This window comes from Perna viridis, chromosome 7, assembly GCF_037379345.1.
Source record: "Perna viridis isolate PV_CMFRI_1.1 ecotype Kerala chromosome 7, ASM3737934v1, whole genome shotgun sequence".
NCBI classification, from domain to species: Eukaryota; Metazoa; Mollusca; class Bivalvia; order Mytilida; family Mytilidae; genus Perna; species Perna viridis.
This window is the reverse complement of record NC_142451.1, coordinates 30,622,845-30,648,694: the sequence shown is the minus strand read 5'-3', so window position 1 is coordinate 30,648,694 and position 25,850 is coordinate 30,622,845. Positions and strand designations below refer to the sequence as shown.

Below are 25,850 nucleotides of genomic sequence, written 5' to 3'. Positions count from 1 at the left end.
ATTTTCATTAAATTCTGGGCAATGGATTTTGAGATGATTTTCAAAGTTGCACATGCAAAAAATGCAAAAAAAACTGTTTCAAGGGCCGTAACTTCTACATCAGTTGACCAATCATATGGAAAATTTTGGCATAGGTCCATCTCATGATGCTGAACAATATTACCCAGACAGAAATTTGCTTAAGGCAATGGTTTTTGAGTTATTTGCCAAAAATTGCCATCTGACCCCTATGTTCTATTTTTAGTAACGACGGCCATGTCTTTTTAAATTAATCAATAATCCCAACTGTCAATTTGTGTGGGATACCCTAGGACATAGATGCCAACTTTCATTGAATTCTGTGTAATGGATTTGGAGAACAAAATTTTCGAAAAATGCAAAAAACTGTTGCAGGGGCCGTAACTCCTCATCAGTTGACCAATCGATTTGAAAATTTTGGCATAGGTCCATCTCATGATGTGGAACAATATTACCCCACCAGAAATTTGCTAAAGGCAACGGTTTTTGAGTTATTTGCAAATAATCGCAATCTGACCCCTATGTTCTATTTTTAGTAACAGCGGCCATGTTTTTTCATGGATCAAAAAACCCAACGGTCATTTTGTGCAGAACACCTTGAGGAACAGTCATGCCAAATTTAAAACCTGTCAGTCCAGTAGTTTCAGAGGAGAAGATTTTTTTTAAATTTGTCGACAACGACAGACGCCAAGTGGTGGCATAAGCCCACTTGGCCTTTGGCCAGGTGAGTTAAAAATGCATTGAGCAGGTTTGAAAAGTTGGTTCCATTGTTACAATGATTATTTTTGCATATACATTTTATTCAATTATAAATCATACATACCATTATGATCAGTTCAGTTAAGAGAGGTCATCTATGTACTAGGTTTTTTTTTACAATGCTTAAATATTGATCATCAAGCCTCAGTTAAGATATTGGACATTAATTTTCTGTTCAGAAAAATAATGGTCTCATGCCAACTAAAAATGATTTTAAGACCCTCCCTCGTCTTTTTCAAAAGTGCCATGTTTCCCACTTTTTATTGGGATACAATAAAATGAAAAACAAAGCTCTATGTGCTAATTTTTTTGGTTTTAAACCATATAAAAAGAAACTCATTTTAGCATTTATCAAAAACAGGAAAATTAATGCACATGAATATGAGTCATTCCTTAATAGCACTAAAATTCAAGCCATTAGATATAAAATAATCAGTTTTTAAGAAGCATTTTTTATAAAAAAAAGAAAAAAAAAAAGACAGGAGGTGATTCATGCAGTCAAAAACCCACTTTTATTTCTTTTCAGAATCAGTTACAGACCATATAACCAGTCATAGATTTTCATAGGGTGTTTTGCTTTTGGGATAAAATTTATATACATTGTACATGAAATTAGCACTTTGCAAGAGTTATTGCTCCTGATTTGATTTGATTTGGTTGATTTTAGTGGGGGATAAATCCATGATTTTCTCAAAAGTACAGACCTGAATATGGAAAGGAAAACTGTTACGTAAAAATATAGCATATGAAGATTGAAAAAGCATTGTCTGTACGGTGGGTTTTTCTTCGCCATGGATCACTTCAATATGGACAGTGTCTGAATTTTATATGAACTGGTACTTAAACTGTGTTTTGTTATTTTCCATCTGAATGAAGAAATGACACACATGTCTATGCAAATCCCATGTCCAATGACAGAGATCAATTCCAATGATATGAACACTACCATTCATGGCATTTCTCCACCTCACTAAATCATCAATGTAAACACTTAGTTGACTAATAAAAAAAGCTAATTATAATCCTCAAGAAGGATGGGTAAAGACTTGTTTAATAACTGTATCAGTTTAAACAACAAAAACAAGACAAAACAAACCTAACTTTCTACACATGAAATAGAGACTAAAGGACCACTGAACAAGACAAAAAATACACTTGTATAACAGCAAAGGCAGATCTAATAAAGCTTCGTTTTTTTCACCTATAATTTTTCTTTTCTAAATTCAATAATACTGGTAATGTTAACTGGAATTATTTTTTATTCTTTTTTCTACAAAAAAAATTTGAAGTTTTTAATGTTTAGCCTCATTAAGAGGAGACACGAAAAGCATGCTATCAAGAATCTGTCCATGTGAAAAATGATATGAGTGGCTTGGGTAAGTTTCATCCTACTGAATTTTTTGTTCCAATGTAATGTATATACCATATGTATGTCAAAAAGTATTAAGTTTCTTTTGCTCATATCAAAAAGTTACATCCCATTTTTTCAATAAATTTCAATGTTATCTATGTAATTTATGTCTCTTTTATCATTGCAGGTAATCCAAAACCAACATTCATCTTTCAGAAAGGATGCATTTGTGATATGAAATGGGTGATAATTTTTTGAATGGTTTTTGTATGGACACCCTCTTTAAACAAACTTCATCATAATTTGACAATTAAACATAATTAATACTCTATTTAAATTTTCTCAAAACCTTAAGACCAGCTTACTTGGTTGTTATAATCACACAGAAAAAATTCTACATTTCTTACAGAAAAAATCACTTCATTCAGTTGAACAGGACTTGTATAAAAATAAACTCTTTTTGAAATAAACAAAATTAAAAATTCCTAAATTCAATTCTGTCGTTTTAGTACTAGAATAGCTAGTTGTTCTAAAGCATCCCTGGGTATAGATGGACTCAGTTTGTGTATATGATTGATGGCTTCTTGGCTGTGCTCTTCTGCTAAAATTCGTGTTTGTTCTATACCATCACTCTGTAAAAGATATGTGGGGGATATTTTATATTGGCAGCTGATTTTTTTTAAGGTTAAATGAATATGGCAATGAAATAAGGATTTTTCCTCAATACAAACAAAAAAATAAACCACACTGGTACCATCTTAACCTTAGCAAAATTATTTTCAACACTAAATATAAATTGTGCAGGCAATTCAGTACGGAGTATTCTCCCAATTATAGAAAAAACAATTACAAACAACTTTTTAAAATTAGCAATGATTAATTGATTGATCATTGTTTAACATCCTATGGCAGATATTTCATGCATTTCAGGGCAAGAAAGACTGACCAAACAAACAGACCCTGCTTTGAACTATTTCAACATGCTGACCTGGATCTTTATTTGAAGCAACAAGCATGCCACCAAAGTTGAACACACCATTATGACTCGGAGCCAACTAGTCATCAATCATTCACCTTAATTACTGCCTACTTGGTGGGGAAGCAGTGACTACCAAAACCAGCAAAGACAATGATATACACATGAACAAGTATTGTGAAGACTTTACCCTGGCTACATATTCCCTTGCCCTTTCTACATCTCCTTTTTCAGAGAACCTCCTCATTATCATAGGGTTGAGCTCTGGGTGGTCGTAGGCAGCGAATAATACTGGAGCAGTGGCAAGGCCTAGTCTGAGGTCAGCAGCTGTAGGTTTACCCATTATTGCATCACATGAGGTAAAGTCTAAAAGATCATCTACTAACTGTAAAATAATATCAAGTAAATAAAGGTAAAAACACTTACACAAACAGCCATAGTGGCTAAGCATCCTGAAATATTTATGGATTTTCTACTGATTTGAGATACTGTAAACATATTAATTTTTGCAGATTCTGTCAAGTGAATATATTCGCAGGTATCCATTGCTGTGGTTTCATGGGTACTACTTTTCATGATTTTATGTCCACAGCAAAAATAGTGAAAATAAGAACACCTTCAAAATTAATTTGTTGACAGTATTGTAATGAATCAATCACATTGAAGATATACATATAAAACACAAGAAATTTTGTATATGGAATGATAGTAATAAATTTTCACTTCATGAATTAAGCATACAAGAGCTATTCTGGTACCATATAATATGGAAAAAAAATTGGAAGGTATGCGTAAGTAGTATCTGAAATGACATGACAAAATAAGTAATACATTAAACATGTAATTAGAGGATCATCATAAACAGTTTAAGAGAGTTAAAACCACTTACCTGAAAAGCTATACCTATATTTTTCCCATACAGATATGCTGCTTCTGATACTTCTTCACTAGATTGCCCTAAAATTGATACCTGTTAAGAAAAAAGGTCAATCAGTACATTAAGTTTTTAAAACATAACTTGAAAGACAGGTTATTTCTATATATGCTGGTTAATTCTTGCATAATATGTTACATAGGGATAACTCAATCCTAGTATTTTAACCCTTTCATCACAGCACAGTAAATACAGCATTTGTCTGCCACTGCTGCATTTTTCTGATATTTTTTATTAAACCGTACACTTAATTTTAAGCTTTTGTAACTTCATTGTCTATGGAGATACACAAAAAAAGTATATTTCTCCAAAGAAAGTACACAGATTATGATGCAAAGATAACACTGATTTATATTTCGTAATATCAGGTGAAATCTAAAGGTCTCCTCAGTGATTCAAACACAATGGTGGACCAGCAAAATCCAGTTATGGGAAAAAAACAACTCATGTTCTCAGTAGCAGCAGTTGCCAAACAGGTAATTGCAACAAAAAGAGTTAGCAAGGTTATTGCTAAATACAGGTTTGACTGTATTTTTTTTTTTTTTGAAGAGGGGGGTGGGGAAGATATAAAAAAAACATGTTAAATCCTGTACATATATGTATTACAGAAGCCCATGCAGCCTGGGTTTTATGGTCTGATAAAGATGCAACAAACTGAAATTAATCTGTAACAGTGGCTGTTGAATTTCTGTTGATTTGTCAATATAATTATCACTACATAAGGAACACTTTAGCAGATTAAGTTTTTCTATGACAACAACTCAAATCCTTACTTATGTCTGAAATATTTTTGGCTCTCTTGAAATTCATAGAAAGTTACTGACTAATATTACATCATGTAAGATCATGGCAACTACTTACTGCTTTACAACTATTGGCCAATAAACTGGCAGTTTTCTTGTATGTTTTCTTGAGGTAGTGTTTAAATCTTTCATTTTCATTTTCTTTAGATCCTAACTGCATAAATTCTCCTGAAACCACAAAGAAATACATGTAATAATCAGATAAATCTAATACTTCTACATCATTCTACATGTATAACAAAATTCATTTCAGTTTTTAAAAGCACAAGTAGCCATTCATCCAAAGGTTTAGTATTCATCTTCCTTCAAGCACATCAACATATACCTTACCTTCCCATGTAGGAAGAATTTCATTAAAACACACTCAGTACTTCAGGATTCTTCACATGAGAAACACTTTAGATAGATTACCTCCCCTTACACACATTCAGGCCTTATTATCTTTCATCATACACATCTGCATATAATACCTTCCCTTCATACAAATTTTCATCAAGATCCATTGAGTGGTTAAGGAGAAGTTGATCTAATAAAGGATGTCTGGAACTACATTGTTTAAATATATTCAATATGAAAAATGAAATGTGTAAATGCAAAGTATTCAATGTTAGGTTTACTTTGTTATTTTACAATTGCTTGCAAAAAGAGTGATTCCAACTTCAGTACAAATCTAGGTAGGCTACTGAGTAATTTAAATAGCTCACTGGTAGAAATATGCCCTACATTATACCAATGTGTTCCACTGAACACCAGTGTGATCACACACTACCCTTACACACTAGTGGATGGTAATTTAAAGTTAAGGGACATCAATATAATTGACAGTTATTTGAACTTTATTGACATTGTCCAAAAGATAACACAGGTGTTCAGTGGCAATTAAGTAGGGCACATTGCAATAATGTAGAGCAGATTTCTTCTTAAAGAGAACTATATAATTATTCAATTGCAGCTAGCTTACTTAGATTTGTATTGAAATAGGAATCACTCCTGTTCAAGCTGCTGTAAAACATTTTCTAGAAATGGCAATGAAAACAAAGCCCATTTCAAGAAAATATTCAAATATCGAGACCACATTTCTTTACCTCTTACTAAATCTTCTATAACCTGAGATAAAACTTCTACTACTTCACAGTTCCCTAGTCTTGCTAATGCCATGGAAGAAATTGATAGTAAATAATCACCAGCTAGAATTGCCTGTAACCAAGAAACAAACTCTTGTTAAAAAAAATTTCCACCATTAATTCTACAACATATCTGGTAATTTTTGCAGGTTGCTCTAATGCTGTCAGTCTAAAAGGGCATAAATAAATTCCACAAAATATTTACACGGGACATAAGTAATTAGAACCACCAAGCATCTGCAAAAAAAAGAAAAAAAGAAATGACAAAATTTTTCATATAGCTTTATGCTTATAAATTTCCAAATTTTACACCTGCCAAAATAACCTGCCAAATGGTATAAATACAGTTTAAGCAGCACTGTGTTGGCGTGAGAGACCCCAAACACTAATAATACATGCATCTCAATTGTAAATTCAGAAAAATATTGCCATAAATCATACTGAAATGGATAGTTATTGCAATACTCCTACAGTCCCTGAATTGATCAGTATAACCATTGCCATTTTAACCTTACTTTGTTATCTTAAATAAGGTATGAGCAGTTTATCTCAATTTCAAAATTTCAATTGGAAAGAAATTTCAACTTTACTTTATATAAAAAAAATTAATTCATATTAAGCCTCAGGCAATGTAAATTTGTATGTAATATCATAAACCCAAATGACATTTTTGCTTGAAAAAATGTAATAAACCAGTTACCTTTTTCTGTCCCCATTTACTATCTACCGTCATTTTGCCTCTTCTAGTATCTGAGCCATCTATAACATCATCATGAATAAGGCTTGCAGTGTGTATCATTTCAGCTATCATGGCAATTTCTACTTGAGAAGGTAGCACTCTAGATTAAGAAATAAAGAAAAAGATTTTGAAATGAAGAAATTCTAAGCCAACACTTGATTCGTATGCATTTTTTTTAAGTTGGTACCACTTATACATTTAAAAATCTAAAATATATTTTTCAAAAGCAAAGTCAAGTACAAATTGTAAAGATCCAGGTTTAAAGTTCTAAAAAAAAACAATTTTTGGAATTTGCTTTCAATTAACAATTTTGGTCATACTTTTTTCATGGTATTATGTGCTATCATAGTGCAGATGTCCAAATAATTTCCAGAAAAGAGTGTTCTTAATTTATTAAAAAGAGCTGTTTTTATACAATTTAGATGAAGTTGGACTAGAAACACAGTCACATTACTGCAACAACTTTCCTACATATGAAATAATATAATAACTCACTTTTCATTTTCAACATTATTACAGTTGACTGCTTTAGCCATTAACAATGCAACCATAGGACGGAAGAACTTTCCTTTCCCATCAAAATAATATTCTGCTATATCTTTAAGTTCATCTTTCTCTTGCAGTATAAACTTCTACAAAAGAAAAAAAAAACATAAATTTTGACAAGGGTTTGATTAATTAATACATGTAGTCTATCACTTCTGAAATTTTTGTTCCTACTGCCAGACAAATATTTGCTCAAGAATTATATATTTTATGAAAATTTTCCATTGTGCATGTACCAAGGAAATCACCTCAAATTTGATTGAAAAATTTTAAAAACAATTTTACTTCTTCAAAGTCAACTATATAAGAATTAACAGGATTTCAATTCAGACACTATGCACTGAAAAATTGGCATACTTGTACATGTATGCTATTTTTTTGCTGTATAATAGATGGTAAAAACTATATATATCTCATACAATGAAGCCCCTAATCCTAGATATGAACCTACAACAAACGTATGTATTAAGACAGTAAAAATAAGAGTACATGTACCACAGAAAATAACATTTTTTGTAGAAGTTAATATTATGCCAGTTAATGCTTTTACTGTGATGAAGCTGGTAGAAAAGAATTTATCATATATTTATGCACCACTAGGAAAGTCTTTGTTTGGGAAGGATTTGACTTCCTTTGACCTACATTGTTTGCACGAATCATTCTGAATTCATTAAAAATGAAGATATTCTTAGACTCAAAATTATTGTTGAAAAATAATTTATTTATAATAATTGTTTATTGGAAAAAAAATCGAAACATTGTAAATCTATTTACATCATGTAAATGTTCAATATGAAGTTACACAATAAATAAAGATTTTGTAATAGTTTTGGAAACAGAACCTCTAAAAGCAATTGATGAAAAATGATGAAACATATACTTTCATTTGTATTGTTACCACTACATACATATATAAAAAAAATAACATCTTGTAGATTTATGAAAAGAAAAATCAACTGAAAGCTTTGAGAAATCATGCATGGAAATAAGTTTTCAAGAAAACCATAAGTTATGATGAGACCAAAAAAATCTCAAGTCTTGACATAAATAAATGATTTCCTAAAATTGATATTTATCAATTAACTGACCATCAGTTTTAAAAATTGATTAGTGGTATTGGAAGCCCTTTCTAATTAGAAAAACCCATTATTTGATGAATCTTAAAATCACTTCTTAATCAAAATACAATCAAATTAATATAGAATTGGTCTCAAGACACTGCCTAAGTCATATTTATCATAAATAATAATACAAACCTTTTTAATTCTGGTACAGAGAGAAGAAATCTCTGATTCCACAACAGAGTATGGATGAAGTTTTACATTCTCAGAAAGTGTAGATTGATATCTTGATGTATCAGCTAAAGGTCTCTGTAAAAGATATAAATGTGTTTATACATGTAAAACAAATTTGTATACATTCATGTAGACTTCACTCTGTTAGAACATTATATCATTAATACATATATGTTTGAATATGGGTTTATTGAGGGTGAAATACCATGAATAAGAATAAAAAGATGTAACTGCCTTTGCAGGAGTCTTATATGCATTTGTACCAAGTGGATTTTATGGGCATTTGAACCAAGAGGATTAATACTTGGTGTTGAGCAATCATTATGTTAAATTTATTGATCATTGAACCTAAAGATTCATCTGCAGTATAGTTATCACATTATATTAAAAAAAAATATCACACATTTTAAAAATATGTGGAAGACAGTGTTGATGATGGCCCCGCTACCTCAAGCCCAAACAATATCGATGACCTTGCCACCTCCAATACCACATACAGTGCAGGAGGATGAAGGAGGTTGTATTCATTTTAATAAAACAAATGAACTTAACTTGGCATGTATCTTAATATTCAATAGATTCAAGTCAGTACATTTTGTAAACTATCAGAAAAAAAAAAAGGAATGGATATAGGGAATATGTGAAAACAACAAATTCTTATCTTATGATCTCTAGGTCTTCTATCAATTTTGATAATGAAATTTTAGAAATATAAGACCGTATTATCTTAAATACCCCAATGTATCTCTTGTAACCTCTTACAAGAGATACATTAGGGTATTTTAAAAGTCTAAATGCCACATGTACCTCTGGATGACATATTTCCCAATATTGATGTATGAATGGTATAAATCAGCATGCCACTGATTTTTGCAAATGGGGATACATGTACCCCTGGCCTTTGAATTTGGGGGTACAGAGGTTTTATTGAGGGTACAAATGATCATGAAATCAATATCATGTGAAAAGGACAATGTAGAATAGAAGACTTTTTATGAGCAACTCGGCGGGTGTTTCTAGAAAAGCAGAGGACGCTTACCCTACCAGTGCAACTGGTCCATGGCCAGGTAAAGTGAATTTTACTCTTGTTTGGCAGATATATTTTTCAATACCAGGATTTGATAGTCCTATTTAACAATTACTTGTAAGTATTGTTCATTTTAAATAATTGTCTTTTTAGACTAAAATTTTGAAGAGCCAATTTTACTTCTTTACCAAAACAAGTTTGATATAAGATTTACATATAGTCTAAATGTGTAATTTACACATTGTCTTGGAATTTGCTTTACAAAGTATGTTTCATAGATCATAGGATTTGCATAAATCCTTCTATTTCCTTACTAACTTTTGGAAACCTGATTCATGTCAGGGGAAACTCCATCAAAACGTTGGTTTGAAAACTTAAATAGTTTGATTTTAACTTTACTAAAATTCAAACTAAATTCTGACTTTAAAATGAAGTAAAAAGTAAAATATAAAGCTTACTTAGCTAATTTAGGTCCGTCATCACTGTGCGTTCTCTTTAGGGTTAATTTTTAGTCCGCCCTCTTTATTTACCTTGCCAGTGCTGTCTATTTAAAAGCCGTATTGTTTTTGAAAAGTCCTATTGCATGAATAACATCTATTTTTGAAACATTTACACAAACTTTTTACATTGTTGAATTTGAAATATTTATACCGATGTTTACAAATGTTGAAGTTCTGGTATATAAAATATGAAAACTAATAAAGTCTTGAGTCTTATTGCCATTTAAAAAGCTCAGTTGTCAATGGAACGAACTAGTCTAGAATGCTACAACATTATGGTTCACACTGTCGTCGTTAACTGTTGATATAAGGTCTGTCGTCTGTTGTTTCGTTTGAAGGTTCATATAAAGTACTTTACATGTTTTCTTTCTATTTGTTCTGACAGATATATACAGATATTAAAAAAAAGCAATTCTAGACCATTCTAGTACACAGGGGGTACGGATAAGCATATTGTCCGAAACCGCCCTGTTACAGAATGTTTTGACTTCTGAAATTGTAAGTGCATGACTTTCATTGTACGTGAAATATGTACTCCAACACGTGAATGGGCATGCTAATAAATTGTGTGATATTTTGGGAAACTACTTAACTTTGATATCTTTTTATTAGATGGACTGATAACACAGATAATCCAACACTCTAAAGGACTTGATGATGAAAGTAATGAAGTCGATGAAACAGAATAAAGTGATGAAGATGATACAGATAATGAAATGAATGAAGATGAACTTGACAAACTGTTGTATTTTATTCTAGAGAATCTTTTTTTTTTAAATCTCACCAAAAAGTGGTGTTTTTCGAAGTCTTTAAAAGTGAAAAAACGTGTCAGGAGAGGACTAGAATGCGAATTTAGCTTCATTTATGCCAGAGCTTCTGTGGGCCTTATCTGGAGCCCCCAGACCCCCGGCTGTAAGCGCACCAAGCAAGTTCACGTTGCCGTCAGCATTTGTCGGCCCACTTGAAATTTTTCGGTCCAGTCATTTTATTTTTTTAACTGGACCAATGTCTCGTGCCCCTACTATTCCTAATTTCTTAAACTGCTATCTCCCTGGCTTTTGCAGGCCATCGGTACGACACTGTACACACCACTGCACCAACACTTCTTTTTGTATTTTCATGAGATTTATACAAAAAGTTGCCATTACCAATAAATCGCTAAAGTAAGTAAGAAAACACTATAAAATCCAAAGGTTATTGCTTAAATTGGGAGTTGACAGCCCTGGGCCCGCTAGATTTCCCCCTAACTACGGCCTAAGGCTTAGGCTAAGTCAGTAAGTGGCCTAACTCAGTCAGTAACTGGCCTAAGCTATTAATGAAACTTAATATATCACATATCTTCAGGAAAAAAAAACTAGTTAGCACTAGCATGCTTAGGAGAGAAATTATGAGCATCTAATAATAGGAAATTATGAAATCGTTAAGTTATGAAACATGTGGCTAAACGGACGCACTCAAGGTCGAACGACATTTTTAACCATACCAAACATATACTGCATCTTTCTGATCGAAAAAGGCGTGTATAGTGATCTTTTCTTCTTATTTGAACACGAAGGGTTGACAAACATCTCTTTAATACATTTCTTTGACGATATAAAGACAGAATTTCATTTTGTAGTCTGCTCAAGCCGGTGGTCGCCATTCCGACAAACGAAATGTGGAACGAATAGGAAAATTATAATCCCCAACTATTTAAATGTTTCCATTAGTTTTATTCTTATTTTGGTTTAAACACATTATGTTTTATTTGTTATTTTTATCGTGATTAATAATGATAAAACTAAAATATACTTATTAATCGTCCCGTCATTTTACTTATTTACGCTGATCTCTAAAGACCACAAAGATATTTTGTAAATAAAGCACGAACTTGCACCCTCGTTATATGTAATCGAACAACGAGTGAAAATTTAAAATGATGAGTTTAATCTTGTAGCTACATATATATAAATATAAAAGAGTTTTTCGTAATGTCATCACATACCTGTGATTTGGTTTTGGTTGGCAAAAAATCCACTGCGTGGCATAGGGCATCAACTTAAATTATCAAAACTTTTTCATTTTTTAAGACAATTGAAAAATTCTTTTTGTTCACTATACTGTAAATTAAACTCTTTTTATCCATGAATTTTTTTTAATTTGGGACCAAACGCAAGAATGATTTTTCTACTACTATTATCTTAACGATAGGCTTTGTAATAGTTTTATAGAATGAGAATGCAACCAGTTTTTGTTCAACGAGCAGGTGAAACAGTCTGAATACTATCTCTGTTATAATGTGTCATCTGTATTTCTATAAGATATTTAGAATATAGACTCTAGAAAAGGCAGCAATTTTTTTTAAATATTAAATATTTAAACAATATCAAAGTATAGAAACATAGTTGCAAACTTAGTTCGGTAAGTTTGGTCGTACTTTAAGATAGTAAAATGATATTTGTAAGAGGTTTATGTTACTTTTGGCTGATATCAAGCTCTTAAAAAGTTTAGTAAAGACTTGTTTTATTTTTTAACAAAAAGTTGTTGAACATACAAATTTTGATACATATATCAAAAACACTTCTGAATGTTTACCGTATTTAACAACAATTTTGTACGTTATCATTATATGCTTAATTTTTTTGTTAATATGCTTTAATTTATATTTCCTTGGATCTTGTACTTTAATTTCAGGACGTATAACTAGGGTAAGGGACACAATTATTACAAATCATTGGAACATTTGTATTAAGCATTTGACACCAACCTCATGTAAGCATCAAAGTAACTTGGATTGATTTCATTCTCTTTCAAATGAATGCTCGATAGACATTGCATATGATACAAACATATCACTAATTTCAAGAGTTATGTCCCTTATCCTACTTTTCCTCCCTCCTTAAGTAACACATTAACTGTGATTACTCTTGACTCTACAAATGTTTTATAAAATCATCGAATACACCTTTCCTCGTAAAACGTTTTCGTATACTACCATTTAAAATACAGTTTCGAAACTGACCCGTTTCAATTAGAAAAATGCATGATTGTCTTCTTCCGCGTTGCCGATCTTGAAACTTCTATTACGCTTCGATCTCTTCATACAAGACCCACCATGGAGTTTAAAGGAAATCACAAACCTTGCAGAAAAATTAGGAAATTTGCAATCAGTGGTTTAAAAATATACTGGCAAAGATTCATTTGCGAAAAATGATAATGATAATATAAAACAATTTGTCTATATGTGATTTGGGATTGTTTTTGTTTTTTGTTGTTGTTGTTTGTTTGTTTGTTTTTATTTGTTTGTTGTTTGTTTGTAATTTTTTTGCATGTTTGTTTGTTTGTTTTGCGCACAGAAGAAAGGCAGTTTAAACTGCGTCAAAGGTTATATCGAATATATATAAGCGCAGTACTGTTAAAAGTTCCGATAAAGTTAATATGATGCCTGTTTTATTTTGTTAAACTTTTGTTTTTGTTTTTGTTTGTTTTTTTATTTTTTATTTAAGAGGCATCCCAATGGGAAAAAGTAGTACCCCTCTCTCTCTATCCACTAGTCTAACTTTCTATCTTATGGCAATTAAAGACCCGTAGCAGAAGGTTTAGTAATACAAGTATCTGGTCTAATTTTCCGTCATATATATAGACGAATTAGTTGCTAACTATTTTCCCAGATTACATGTCCAAACAGGTTGATAACATAATGTCTTCCACTATGTTATCACATAAATTGAATACTATGTTCAGAGTTGTTTTACCTATAGTCTTGTGCTTGATGGAATGTTTTTGTTATTTATTTTTTTTAAATTTTTTTTTGTTTGTTTATATATATTCTATATGTAACTCCTTGGTTTGCTTGTTGGTTTGTTGTTGGTCTTTTTCAGACCTTTTGGTGCTTTGTTCTTTCTAAAAATAATCGGTTTTTAGAAAAAAAATGTGAATTGAGTTTCGTAAAACGATTTTTTTTAAAATTAATATTATCATATTGCATTGAATTTATTTAATTAACTTAATATTATTTTTTATGATTTGTTATGTTTCCTTACTTATTTTATGTTTTATTCGATTGAATATAACATTTCTTATAAATTCGTATCGTATTCATTTTTTGTATTAACCATGTAAATATTTCCCGCGAAATTTAGACCACCGTCAAAATATAGGTAATTTTTATTTGTATATGGAACAGTTTACTTAATAAGGAGTTTATTTTGCTTTTCAATATGCAAAAAAAAACCTGTGCTATGCACCTTTACATTTTACAGTTAACATTTTAATTTCATTGATTGCAATTTGCAGCAAACTTTCGGTCTACGAGAGTCTGAATCTCTGATAGTGCTCCCACAGCATTTGCTTGATAAGATTTCAAGCTTCTGTGGTTGTATTCTTCTGATTTTATTACGGCTCCTGTCCTTGTATCAAGTCGTTTCATCCTGATAAACTGCTCGCCCTAAATGGGTTCACGCTTGGGTCGTGCCACCGCAATAATGCAATAAAGCTTGTACATTATGTTCCATGGTTTTAGAGTTTTTATACATTATCAGGTCAGGCAGAACCACTAATTGATATGTTATATTTCAACTGACATATATAATCCACCAATGGGAACGAATTGTGCTCCTCTAATTGCTGACCTATTCCTTCACTCTTATGAGGCTGACTTTGTAGCTGATCTGATCCGAAAGAAAGAATATCGTTTAGCTAGATCCTTTAATCTCAGTTTCAGCTATATACATGTAGATGACATATTGTCTTTAAACTATCCTAATTTTAATGATTTGATACATTTTTTACATCGCATCTACCCCAAAGAACTTGAGATAAAGGTTGCTACAGACACTGTGAAGTCAGCCTCACCTGGTCCATGCTCCCTGTTTTTAGTGGAGTCCAAGTTGCTCATTTGCTTTTGTTACTTTGTAGGTATGATTTTAGTTACTTTATGTTCTTTGTTGTGTATGTCTGTTTTCCACGTCTGGTCTTATGTCCCTGGATTACATTCTTTTGATTACCACTAGAACCTTGGTTCCCTTGATTACTCTTTCACAAGTTAAAACAGGGCAAAACGACCTGGGTACATTTGTAGCTAAGGGGATTTTGGGCAAAACTAACAGGATTCTATTGTCTAGTCTGACTGTTAGGCTTCTTCACTACATTTGAATCATATTGATAGATTATTAGTCCCTCTCTGAAATGCCCCCCCCCCCTGGTCCAACGGCTATCTGTCTTATGCAACCATATTTCAATTGCATTAAAGACCTACGTATAGTGCAAATTGACCCCTTATAAACAGTTACCCCTTCTGACGTGACCAGCAGCCCCGACTTCAAATGAAAAATAAAGATCTAGTCTCTGGTATCTGGCTGTTGTCATCCCCTGTAGGTATCACTGGCGATTAAGTTGAGGGTTTTTCCACAGTATATTTTTAATACAGAAAAACTTGAACGCAAGTTTACTTAGTCTTATTCAGTTGCCTGTTAATTGCTCTGAAGCCCTTTCTTCAGGTGTATGAAATTGAACATGTAATCAGGGCACCCAAGTGTGAAATTAATCTGGTGAATTGATCATAATTATGACTGATAAATAATAAAAACATGACCAGGTATTCCAAATGATCTGGTTGCAATTAGCTATTTATGTCACACTTTTAATTGATTTTAGTTAGCGCTACGTGTGAATGTGTTATGAAATGCCAGAAGTGGGCATAAATTTGCATGTGAAAAGACTTAAGTCTGGAATGTGTTTTTCCAATAAGCTGTCGTTTATAGCTTGTTTATATATTTTAGCACTATTAAAGTTGTATATTCCAAAGAGCATAAAACCCGGATGGATGATTTTATATAACATTGTCAGAGAGCAATTATCTTCGTCAATCTGTCACTGGTTCGTTTTTCGGGTTTTTGATCCTTCAGGATCAAAATACCTTATGTCAACGGTCTATCACTGGAACTTCCCTACTATTTCTGAATACTACACAAAAATATAGTCCAAATGTAATTCCTATTATATTAGTCTATACATCTTTAATAACAAGTAAATATATTGCTTGCAATTTATCTGCCCAATAATATTCTGTTATTTATGCAAATAAAATTAAGATCTAGTCTTCGTATCAACTCAAGATTTTATGGACTCCTTTTTGGCCTTGAAAGATATTTAGTAATAAATTTACAGTAAGAGAATTTATTTCTTGCTGTAATGTGTCTGGAATGATAAAATGTGTTAAATATTTGCATTTTAACACACTTATAAGTCAAATTATCAATCCTATCATTAATATTTTACCATTTATAAACAGGAGGTGAAGAGCAGTGATTTTAACCAAGTAAAATTGACGGGAAAATTCAAATTGATTTAAGTGTTTAGATTTTAAGGAAATTATTTTCTTAAGCTGATACTGGTTTTATTTAAGTATAATTGTTATGTAGGATAGATACTCTGTTAATATAGCTTTTGAATGTAAATGCACATTAACTTTTGGATAGACTTAAAATGAGGGGAAAAGGTGAAATGGAACAAAAATTTGTAAGTGTCTGGAAGTTGGATCAGTAGTATGGATTGACTTTCAGTTTATACATATTAAAAAAGGACAGTTTTTAATATTTTAAATTCAATGTATGATCACAATTTCATTTAACATCATATAATCTTTGAAATTCATGCTGCAATTTTCACAAGTATCAAAGACTGCCGCTGCTATCAGCACTTTAATTAAAGATTACTAGTGAAAGGTACCTCCTGAATTTAAAAATTTCTTGTATGATTATAAAAGAAAATGAAGAAAAGTACCTCCTGTCCAGTACACCTAACTTCACACAATATCTTGTTATGATAGTCTAATGGTCTGTATACATGTACATGTACATTGTAGAAGTTATTTTTCTTGTTTTATGAGACTGTATTTTAAAAAAGGGAGAGGGTCAAATTTCACTTTTTTTATTTATTATCAGTGATTGTGAAGGAAATTTTAAGAAGGGGCCATTTTCAGGATTTATGAAAGATATATCCATGTACAATCTGAAGGGGCCATTTGTTAAGAAACCATATTCCATTATGACAGAATGATATAAATAAATATAAAAGCTCTATTTCATTTCATCATGAGGGCAGATGTATCATACTGCGCTTATAAAGCGACTGTTATGATAGTTGCATGTAACTTAGCAGACGAAACATTTATTTCTTGTGAATTCTTTTAAAAAAAATACACTGGCTTGCAATAGCTGTCCTATTTATGTAACATTCATTCACAAAGAAGTTTTATCATTACACTTAAACAGTGTTATTCATGTCATTGTTTATACCACAGAAAAGAGGCCATATACATTTGTAAATATTATTAAAGTAATTAATATGATTTTAGGCTTTGCTGATGATGGAAGAAGCTCAATGTTGTAAAAGCCTCTGCACTTGCACGATCATTTACTTCTGCATAAAAAAAAATACTTCTGTCAGAATATTTTTCAGTCATTCATAGTTCTGGTCTTACATTCTACATAAAAAATATGTAGGACTTAACTGAGGCTTCATCCATAATAAATTTACTTTTGAAATACTTTTTACATCTATAGTCATATAAACACTGTGAAAAGAATGCTGTTGATTAGTTTCAGTTTATCTTTTTCAGAGGCTATACTGGTAGACGATGGTTATGCATGTAGAATTGCAGGCCACCTGCAGCTCATTGGGTTACATAGAAGGGAACAAATACATTAAGGAGCCAGATTGCCTTGGTATGTCAAAAATAATCAAGGGAACACAATTTTAGGTTATTTAAGGAGTGACTGTTATATTTTTACAGTGTATGAAGAAATAATCTCAATCATCTTGTACACACTAAATAAACTGTGCATAGCAAGTTATTTTCAAGTGTGCACCACTGGCATTGAGGTTATTACAAATAGACCAAAAAAGTGAAAGTCATTTCTTATAATTTGATTTTATTATCAAAATTCCAACAAGTAAATCATAAAAAATGGTTAATGATGTTACAGTTACATTACAAAATTTGTTTTTTTTATCCAATTAGAAAGCATGTTATTTATTAATTTAAATTATTTTTAAGCAAAACGATGATTTTTAAGTCAAAATCTAAAATTTTTGTGTAGTGGCCTTCTTTATGAGTCGGAAGGGGAATAGCAAGCAACTACTCGTGTACATGTATCATTATTTTAGGCCTTTGCTAAGTAAATACTAGACAAGAATGAACATGAAGATAAAGAGGAGTTTGCTTTTTTTTTATATCATTTGTTTTTGTATATCCTGTACATGTAGATCAAGTTCTATTCTGAACATGCAGTACTATAACAATGTCTAAGTTTAATTAAGTTACTGAAACAAAATTACAACCAATACTTGAGTTATGTTACTTTAATATTACTGTTTTGAAGAAATGTTGAAAAAATCAACTGTAGTTTTGTTGCTGGAAATCCAATAGAATTTGTTTCTTTTTGCTAAAAATTACTTGTTATATATACTCTATTGTTTTCAGAGGCTATCAAAGATTTAATTAGATTTTTAAAGCGAGAAGATGACACATTTGAAATTCGTAGAGAATTAGGAAATGCTCAGATTCTACAGAATGACTTGCTGCATATATTAAAGTGGTACTCTACTGATGATAAACTCTTTGATGCTGTCATCAGGTAAAGGATTTATATTTCACTGAAACGAAAATAGTAATACTATGCAGTGAAAATGAATTATCGCAGATCCGATAGACATGTCTAGTAAAAATTTCTTCTTTTTAGTTGCCCAAATAGAAGAAAAGTTCAAATTATGAGGTTCGGTCAGGTAATCTCTAAACCAATTTGGCATTCAGTGTATCATTGCTTTTTACACTGATGTACTGCATAACATGGGTTCAGATGTTATAGATCAGTGGTAAATAGTACAGTGGAAGTTTTGTTTGGAAGTCTGTTGCCAGGACCTGTAAAAATGCAGTCTTCTGTTGACATCACAATAGAAAATACCAAAGTAGAAAACTAAATTTGGAAAGTTCGGTGTTCATACTTTATTTCTGCTGTAACTTCATCTGTTTTACTCTGAATTTAAGTCCCAAAATTGAAGCATTATCACTCTATTTACAGGTTGCTGGTCAACTTGACCCAGCCAGCCATTCTCTGTTTCAACAACCAGGTGCCTACAGAGAAATCTATAAGGAACATTTACATAGAGATAGAGACGATATTACAGAGTTATAAAGAGGTAATTACATCAAAATATGGTGGATAATGTATTTTATTGTTATTATAAACTTTTAATGCAGTTGTTAAGAAATGCATGTATTGGTACATATGTTAAATGGTATTAATTTTCAAATTATCAATTTTTTAAAATAATTTCCAGGGGTGATTTTCTTACGTTTTGTAGAGGAATTCCGCCTTTTCAAATCCAGAGTTTACCATTAAGATTTTATTTTTCTGTATATTTACTTTTAATTTGACAATTTCCACATTGTTTGTTGACCTTAAAATCAGGTCTGAATTTCAAATTGATTGTCTTCGTGAGAAAAAAAACTCCAGTATGAAACAAAGTTAACTTCTTTCTGAAACTCATAATTACAAGTACATGAAAATATATTGGTTTTACAAATGTACATTATGCTAGAGGAGGTTGTAATTTTTCAGAGGATTTCTTGGGGAGATTTCCATAACCGTTCTATGAGATATTTTGAAAAAAAAAATGGCTCAAGAGATGTTTAAGCTACATGAAACTGGGAGAATTAAAAGTTTATCTTCAATATTTGCAATGTGCCAGTAATAGAAATCTATACAGTACCTGAACTGATCAGTACAACTGAATTTGTGATCTATCATCGATCACCGATAAATTTCTGATCGGTCGTCGATCCAACAAACCGATCCATTGAACTGGTGATTGCATCACATGACCACATAGCGGTCAATGTATTTTACGGTTTCCATTGTTTCGTTTGTCAATTTCTACACATATTTACATTACGCAATAGGTTTAAACATCATTAAATTATTTTTATTTTACATTTGTTTTATTTTTAACAAAATACAAATGTGGATTTGATATCTTAAATTTAAGGTAAATTCAATATGGTAGTATACTGGATTCATTTCACTGGAAATCCTTAAATTTACATGAACCAATCATCTGTCATTTTACATAACAAACCTGCCATCTCATCGGTTATAGATCCGTCAGAGATCATTCTGTCTGCGGTCATTGGTCTGTCAAATAGTTGCACGGATTGGTTCTGGGACTGTAGTACTTTTTTGTTTGGTGTTTGATATCCATGTATTATGTGCCTGCTTTCATCATAAAAGTCATAAAACTATATATATACATATATTTATGTATTTTTTTCCATATATTTTATGTTACTTTTCCAACTATACTATTTTGTGATTTCAGGCCTTTGTTGATGAGGAATTATTTAAAGTACTGACTCAGAAATTAGGAGATTTGCTAAAATTGGTTTGTACAAAATTAGGAACTACTTTAGTGGTTTCATTTAATAACACTTGCTGTTCTGTTAGAAATATCCGAATTCAGCTTTGAGTCTCAGTATTATTTTAACAGTGTGCTGAAGTAAAAATCCAATTTAACATTCACAATACTACTACATTACAATTTTAAACTCAATATTCACACACAGAGTGAAGTAAAGATGTATTGAAAAGTACACAAGACAGCCACCCATGTACAATTGATGTAAGCAACAAAAGGGTACTGTCTAGTCTTCTATGCTGAGTACATCTTGTATGATGTAGAAAACGAATTAACATAATTAATAAACAATGGGTCATGACATACATGTAATATTAGGGAAGTTCCAGACTAAGGACATGTGTTGCATGTAAAAACATAACAAACTTTACTCAAAGGAACATCAGCTGTTCAAGTTTATTTGTGTGCTAAAAAAAGATTAGTTATAAATTACACCTGCCTTAACTACATAGCAATTCGAAGCACCTCTCAAAACTACAGTTGAAACTGTAGTGTGCCTTACCAGAATCTTCTAAATGGCAATATTTACCATGACATTAAGTTTTTATATCCATATTTTACCATTTTCTATTTTAATACAACTTCTAGATATTACAATAATCAATTACATATATTAAAGGACTGGGAACACAGACAAGAAGAAGATCGTTTATTGATAGAAAGAATGCTAATTCTGATTAGAAATATTCTTCATGTCCCACCAAGTCGGGACAGGGAACAGGTATTTATAACTCTTCTACTTTTACATACTTGTACTTGGTTGTTGCTCATCTTCTATAATTACTTGACCAATTCCAGGCCTTTTATTATGAGGCAGTACCAGGTACTTTTACCCTTCTAAGCTACTGAAAGGTACCTACAGAGTATTTTAATTTAATATATGTTTATAAAAGGAAATGATGAAAAGTACCTCCTATAAACCTGCATTGCAAGAAAATAATGAAACCCCTGAATTCTCTAAAAAAAACTTATTAGGAATAACCTAACATATAGCAGGAAATTTTCATGAGGATTGGGAAATCACAAAAATAAAAGCTGGCAAATTTGAGTGAAGGTTTTTTTGTCTTAAAACGTAGATTTCCATTGAATCTAAAGATGTAAAAAATAAAGACCACAAACATTTATTAACCCTCTTCATTGAGTAAATCATGAAATTTGGCAACCGCAAAAATATGCAACTGACCTGGTGAAATTTAAATTGAAACTTTTAAAATCTGAAAAAATAAGTCCTATCAATACAAGAAATTCACTTTAATGTGATATGGAGGTGATCATGAGAGTTTGAGGGAGCCCTTAGTTTATCATTATTTTCTTATAAATATACTCCAGTTTTGAAAAATGTGTATAGTATATAAGGAAAATATCTGCTTCACATAAATATATGTATACCTTATTTCAAAACTATGGTTTCTTCCAACCACAAAAAAATGAAACCAAAGTATAACTTAAATAGGGATATAGAACATCTGCCATTTGGAATGTTTTGTCAATGTAAACAATTAAATATCCTAAAGCTATTTTTATCAGCCCAACCAACAAAACTGAAACTGTTTTAACCAAACTGTTTTAAGTTTGTGTTTTTAATTCATCTATTGTTCCTCTTTCTACTCCTTGTTTCCTTGCTTCTACTTACTTACTTACTTTTACTTACGTACTGACTTACCACTTACTTACATACCGTATTTTGGTGTGTATTATGCACACTTTTTTACCAGGAAAATAATTTCAGAACATGGGGTGCGTATAATATAACCATAGTTCGTTTCAACACATTTTTACAGACCTTAGATCAGTTGAACATTAATGGCCTCGAGGGAGTCAACATTGAATCAGAGACCACTTATGAGCTGCCAAAGCATATTTATGGATTTTTCATGAGTTTTTTTGTAGACTTGTTACCTTTGTAAGCATAGATTGTCAACAAAATCTTCTTGAACAGAATCTGGTTTTAATTTATTTCCTCCCAAAAGAACACGGCAGATTATGTTTACAACCACCATACTTTCGTTTTTGTGTATCGAGTAACTAATTTGTCACATGGTTATTGAGGCCTTGCAAAAGGCATTTAGATGTCACTGATTATGGTTTCACCTGTTAATTTTATATCTGACAAGCAACTGACATATTCATTGAGGGGATGAATTAATCAAGACGAGGTCACAAGACAATTAGTTACTGGTAATATCAAATGAGATTGTAAATTGTTTTGCAATGTGTATATAATTATGTCTTTACGATGTATAGGACTTGTTAACGATTTGAAAGAAGTAATTAAAATACACACAAGTTTAAACAATTTAATTACTGAATAACAAAATCTTGGGTACATTGCTCATAGAGTCCTAAAATATTTCCATTGGACAAAGTAGTTGGTTTTTAAAAAAATATATCGTTATTTACGCATCGTATTGAACTCTACTTCATAGTTATTGGATATTCTATATTTTGAAAATATTGGCTTCCTTTTTTCATTGAACTAATATAAAAATCCTTGTCCAATGTGAAAACTAATTTTAATAAATATAAACCCTTTATGTATCCCCGATACACATCAGAGAAAATTCTGCATCTCATTATCAGGTTTGGGCGAGCTAACAACACACATCCTATTTGATGACCGTCTGCATTGTTCGCTCAGACCCCTTAATTGATTGTAGTAAAAACAGTCCTTCTAGAATTAGCAATCTTCAGAAATTTATTACTCTCAATAGAAACCAATCAAAGGTAATCAAAACATATGTCCAAGCTGATAATATCAGCTATTGTCTGTGTTAGGCATTTCTTACCCGAATAGTAAATGAATACACATAAACACAGACAAAACAGATAAATACAAAAAGTAACAAAAACAATATTCTTTATTAAAATAAATACACAAAACAGACGAAATGGACCCTTTTATTTAAAAATAAATTAAAGTCAGTAATGTTCGTGGTTTTAACAAGTTACGCTATTTTCACCGTGTACAATACATACATACATCGGTAAAAAAGTTACTACATCAACTTTTAAGGGAAAAACCACCCTGCGCATTATACACAAATGCGCACTATACACACCAAAATACGGTATTTATTTACATACTTACTACTTACTAATTTTTTACATACTTGCTTTCATGAATGTCAGGCTAAGGTATTCCCTTTATTACAGAGAACTGATGATGATGCTTCAGTTCATGACCAAGTGATATGGTCAATACATTGTACAGGTATGGAAGACCTTCTCCTATACATTGCCAGCTCTGATGAAGAGAGACAGTTTGCTATGCATATTCTTGAGTTAGTTTCCTTGATGTTCAGAGAACAGGTATATTTGAAAATATAAATGTTGATTTAGTTTGTTAGTTTGTTAGCCATTAAAATTCATCATTCATACATGAACGGTTTATAAGTATTAAGTACCATAAATCAGGTTATTTTTATGACCTGTTAAGAAATTTGAAAATGTTCCTTTATTAGATGGAATGTGATATGAAGATCAATGAACTGTAGACGAGTAATGCCATAAAAGGTCAATTTTCATGAGTAATCTACTGACAAAAAATTGCAGTTTTATGTTATTGCATCAGTAGATAATTTTGTTTCTGGACATTAACATCAGTAGAACTAAAAGGATCTCAATGAAATTGTAATCAGATTATCACACCATAAATAACAGGTTGGGATTGATTTTTGGGGTTATGGCCCTTTACTTAATCAGCATTATGGTTGGAAAAAACCAAGCATTTTCTGGTTTGATGTTCCCCAGTATTCCATATCACTAAAGGCAGGGTAGGGTCAATTTTGGGGTTATAGTCCAGTAGTTAAGCTTTTTCTTAAATTTGTACGTCTTGAATACAGTAAAACCTGTTTTTGAAACCACCTGTATTTAGCAACAGAAAAAGGCTGTTATCTATTATAAGATATCACTATGTATATAAAGACTACCTGTCACCATGAGTTTTCTTTCCTTTGGAAAGTCACTTAAGACAGGTTTTATTGTAAGTGGGATTTTTTCATATGCTAAGTATTATTATGTATGTAGATTTTTATTTCAATTTGTATACCCCTACTGGCAAAAGGAGGGTATAAAGTGATGGGGGTGTCAGTCCTTCCTTCCTTCTGTTACACATGGGGACCCATCTCTTACCTGTTACTGCTCAAATACCACTGAATACAACTGCATGAAACTTTCTCAAAATCTTTATGACATGTTCCCATTGTGCACCTCCTATTTTAGATTTTGATCTGAATCAATATGTGGGCCTCACTTAGCAAACCATGAATTTTGTCATTTGTGAACATGGGACATGGGGAGAACCATCTCTTATCCGTTACTCCTATACCACTGAATAGAATTGAATGAAACATTCACAGAAACTTTATTACATGTTCCCATTGTGGACCTATTTCAGATTATGATACAAATCAAAATAGAGGTAAAAAGGTGCATGTTATCAAATGGGGGAGTTGGGGTATCAAGTTAGTGGGTATTGCTCACAATTTTTCCAGTTGGCCCTGTTTCAAAACACAAATGAAGGTCAAGGATTAAAACTTTGGTTGATTTTATTATAATTTATGATTGCAAACCTCTGAACAGAACAATATAATGTACCTTACATTTTTTTTTTATTCTTATGGGACAAGTTTTATTTTTTATTTAGAATACATGTAAAAGGGATTTTCAACATTTCAGGTACATGTTTACAAAATCATACATTTCACAGTGTTTTATTACATTTTATACAGAATCCTGAGACTCTTTCTAGTGCAGGTGTACAGAGGTCTATGACAGAGAAACAGAGAGATGAAAGGTAAGTTGTATACTGTGTTTAAAAATTAGCACTAGACTGAATGCCATACTTTACTGTAATAATGGATAATTTATGGAGGAAAAACGTCATCGTTGTATAAGTTAAATGTATGCGTGTCATGATAAATGCAATTAAGTGTTTTAGGGATTGATTGTTAGAATTTAAATTTTCTGTAACCAAAATCAAAGGTTTTAATTTTAATTCTCCGTATTTTATTTTATATTGTGTTATTTTACTCTTTAGAGAGCTGGAGATGGTTAGAGAACAGGAGAAGCTACAGAAACTAGCAAATGTTAAAAAGTTTAACACTAGGTAATAGTTGTGCATCATATATCTATCCCATACCTGTTAACTCTCCCACAAAAAGAGAAAGATAGAATGTCCCACATAAAAATGTAAGATTTTTGGAATTTTTTGGTTGAAACTGCGATGTTTTCTGCAAAAAATACTAAATAATTTTTTTTTGTATAAAAATTTTGTTTTTCATAATATTTCTCATTTGAGACAGTGTTAAGGGTGGATCTCCCA

General features: G+C 31.5%; 2 protein-coding genes across 2 annotated transcripts in view; one reads left to right on the top strand and one right to left on the bottom strand.

The window, feature by feature from the left end:
- Positions 1-1,812: 1,812 nt before the first annotated feature.
- LOC148612249 (all trans-polyprenyl-diphosphate synthase PDSS1-like) lies at positions 1,813-11,714 on the bottom strand. Its single transcript, XM_088593510.1, has 9 exons — positions 11,556-11,714; positions 8,507-8,620; positions 7,200-7,336; positions 6,666-6,804; positions 5,927-6,038; positions 4,900-5,009; positions 3,994-4,074; positions 3,295-3,489; positions 1,813-2,760 (listed from the first exon to the last, which is right to left on the bottom strand). Exons 1-9 carry the CDS (start codon positions 11,712-11,714, stop codon positions 2,620-2,622), a joined length of 1,188 nt encoding a protein of 395 aa, XP_088449636.1. The 3' UTR covers positions 1,813-2,619.
- Positions 11,715-14,140: 2,426 nt separating this feature from the next.
- Positions 14,141-25,850, top strand: part of LOC148612247 (protein timeless homolog) — a 58,142-nt gene continuing 46,432 nt past the window's right edge. Inside the window, exons 1-9 of the mRNA XM_088593507.1 lie at positions 14,141-14,211; positions 17,673-17,778; positions 18,537-18,690; positions 19,135-19,252; positions 20,432-20,494; positions 21,147-21,248; positions 23,681-23,836; positions 25,258-25,322; positions 25,566-25,634. Of these exons, the coding sequence (XP_088449633.1) occupies positions 17,691-17,778; positions 18,537-18,690; positions 19,135-19,252; positions 20,432-20,494; positions 21,147-21,248; positions 23,681-23,836; positions 25,258-25,322; positions 25,566-25,634 (815 nt within the window). The 5' untranslated portion in view covers positions 14,141-14,211; positions 17,673-17,690. The remainder of the gene's footprint in view (positions 14,212-17,672; positions 17,779-18,536; positions 18,691-19,134; positions 19,253-20,431; positions 20,495-21,146; positions 21,249-23,680; positions 23,837-25,257; positions 25,323-25,565; positions 25,635-25,850) is intronic.

Excerpts from the sequence above, each read along its gene's own strand:
- LOC148612249 (XM_088593510.1), bottom strand. The coding sequence starts at position 11,714 with ATGGCGACCACCGGCTTGAGCAGACTACAAAATGAAATTCTGTCTTTA. Across the intron at positions 7,337-8,506 it reads TCTGTACCAGAATTAAAAAG|AAGTTTATACTGCAAGAGAA; the intron begins GTTTGTATTATT and ends TTTCTTTTGTAG. Across the intron at positions 5,010-5,926 it reads TATAGAAGATTTAGTAAGAG|GAGAATTTATGCAGTTAGGA; the intron begins GTAAAGAAATGT and ends TTGTGGTTTCAG.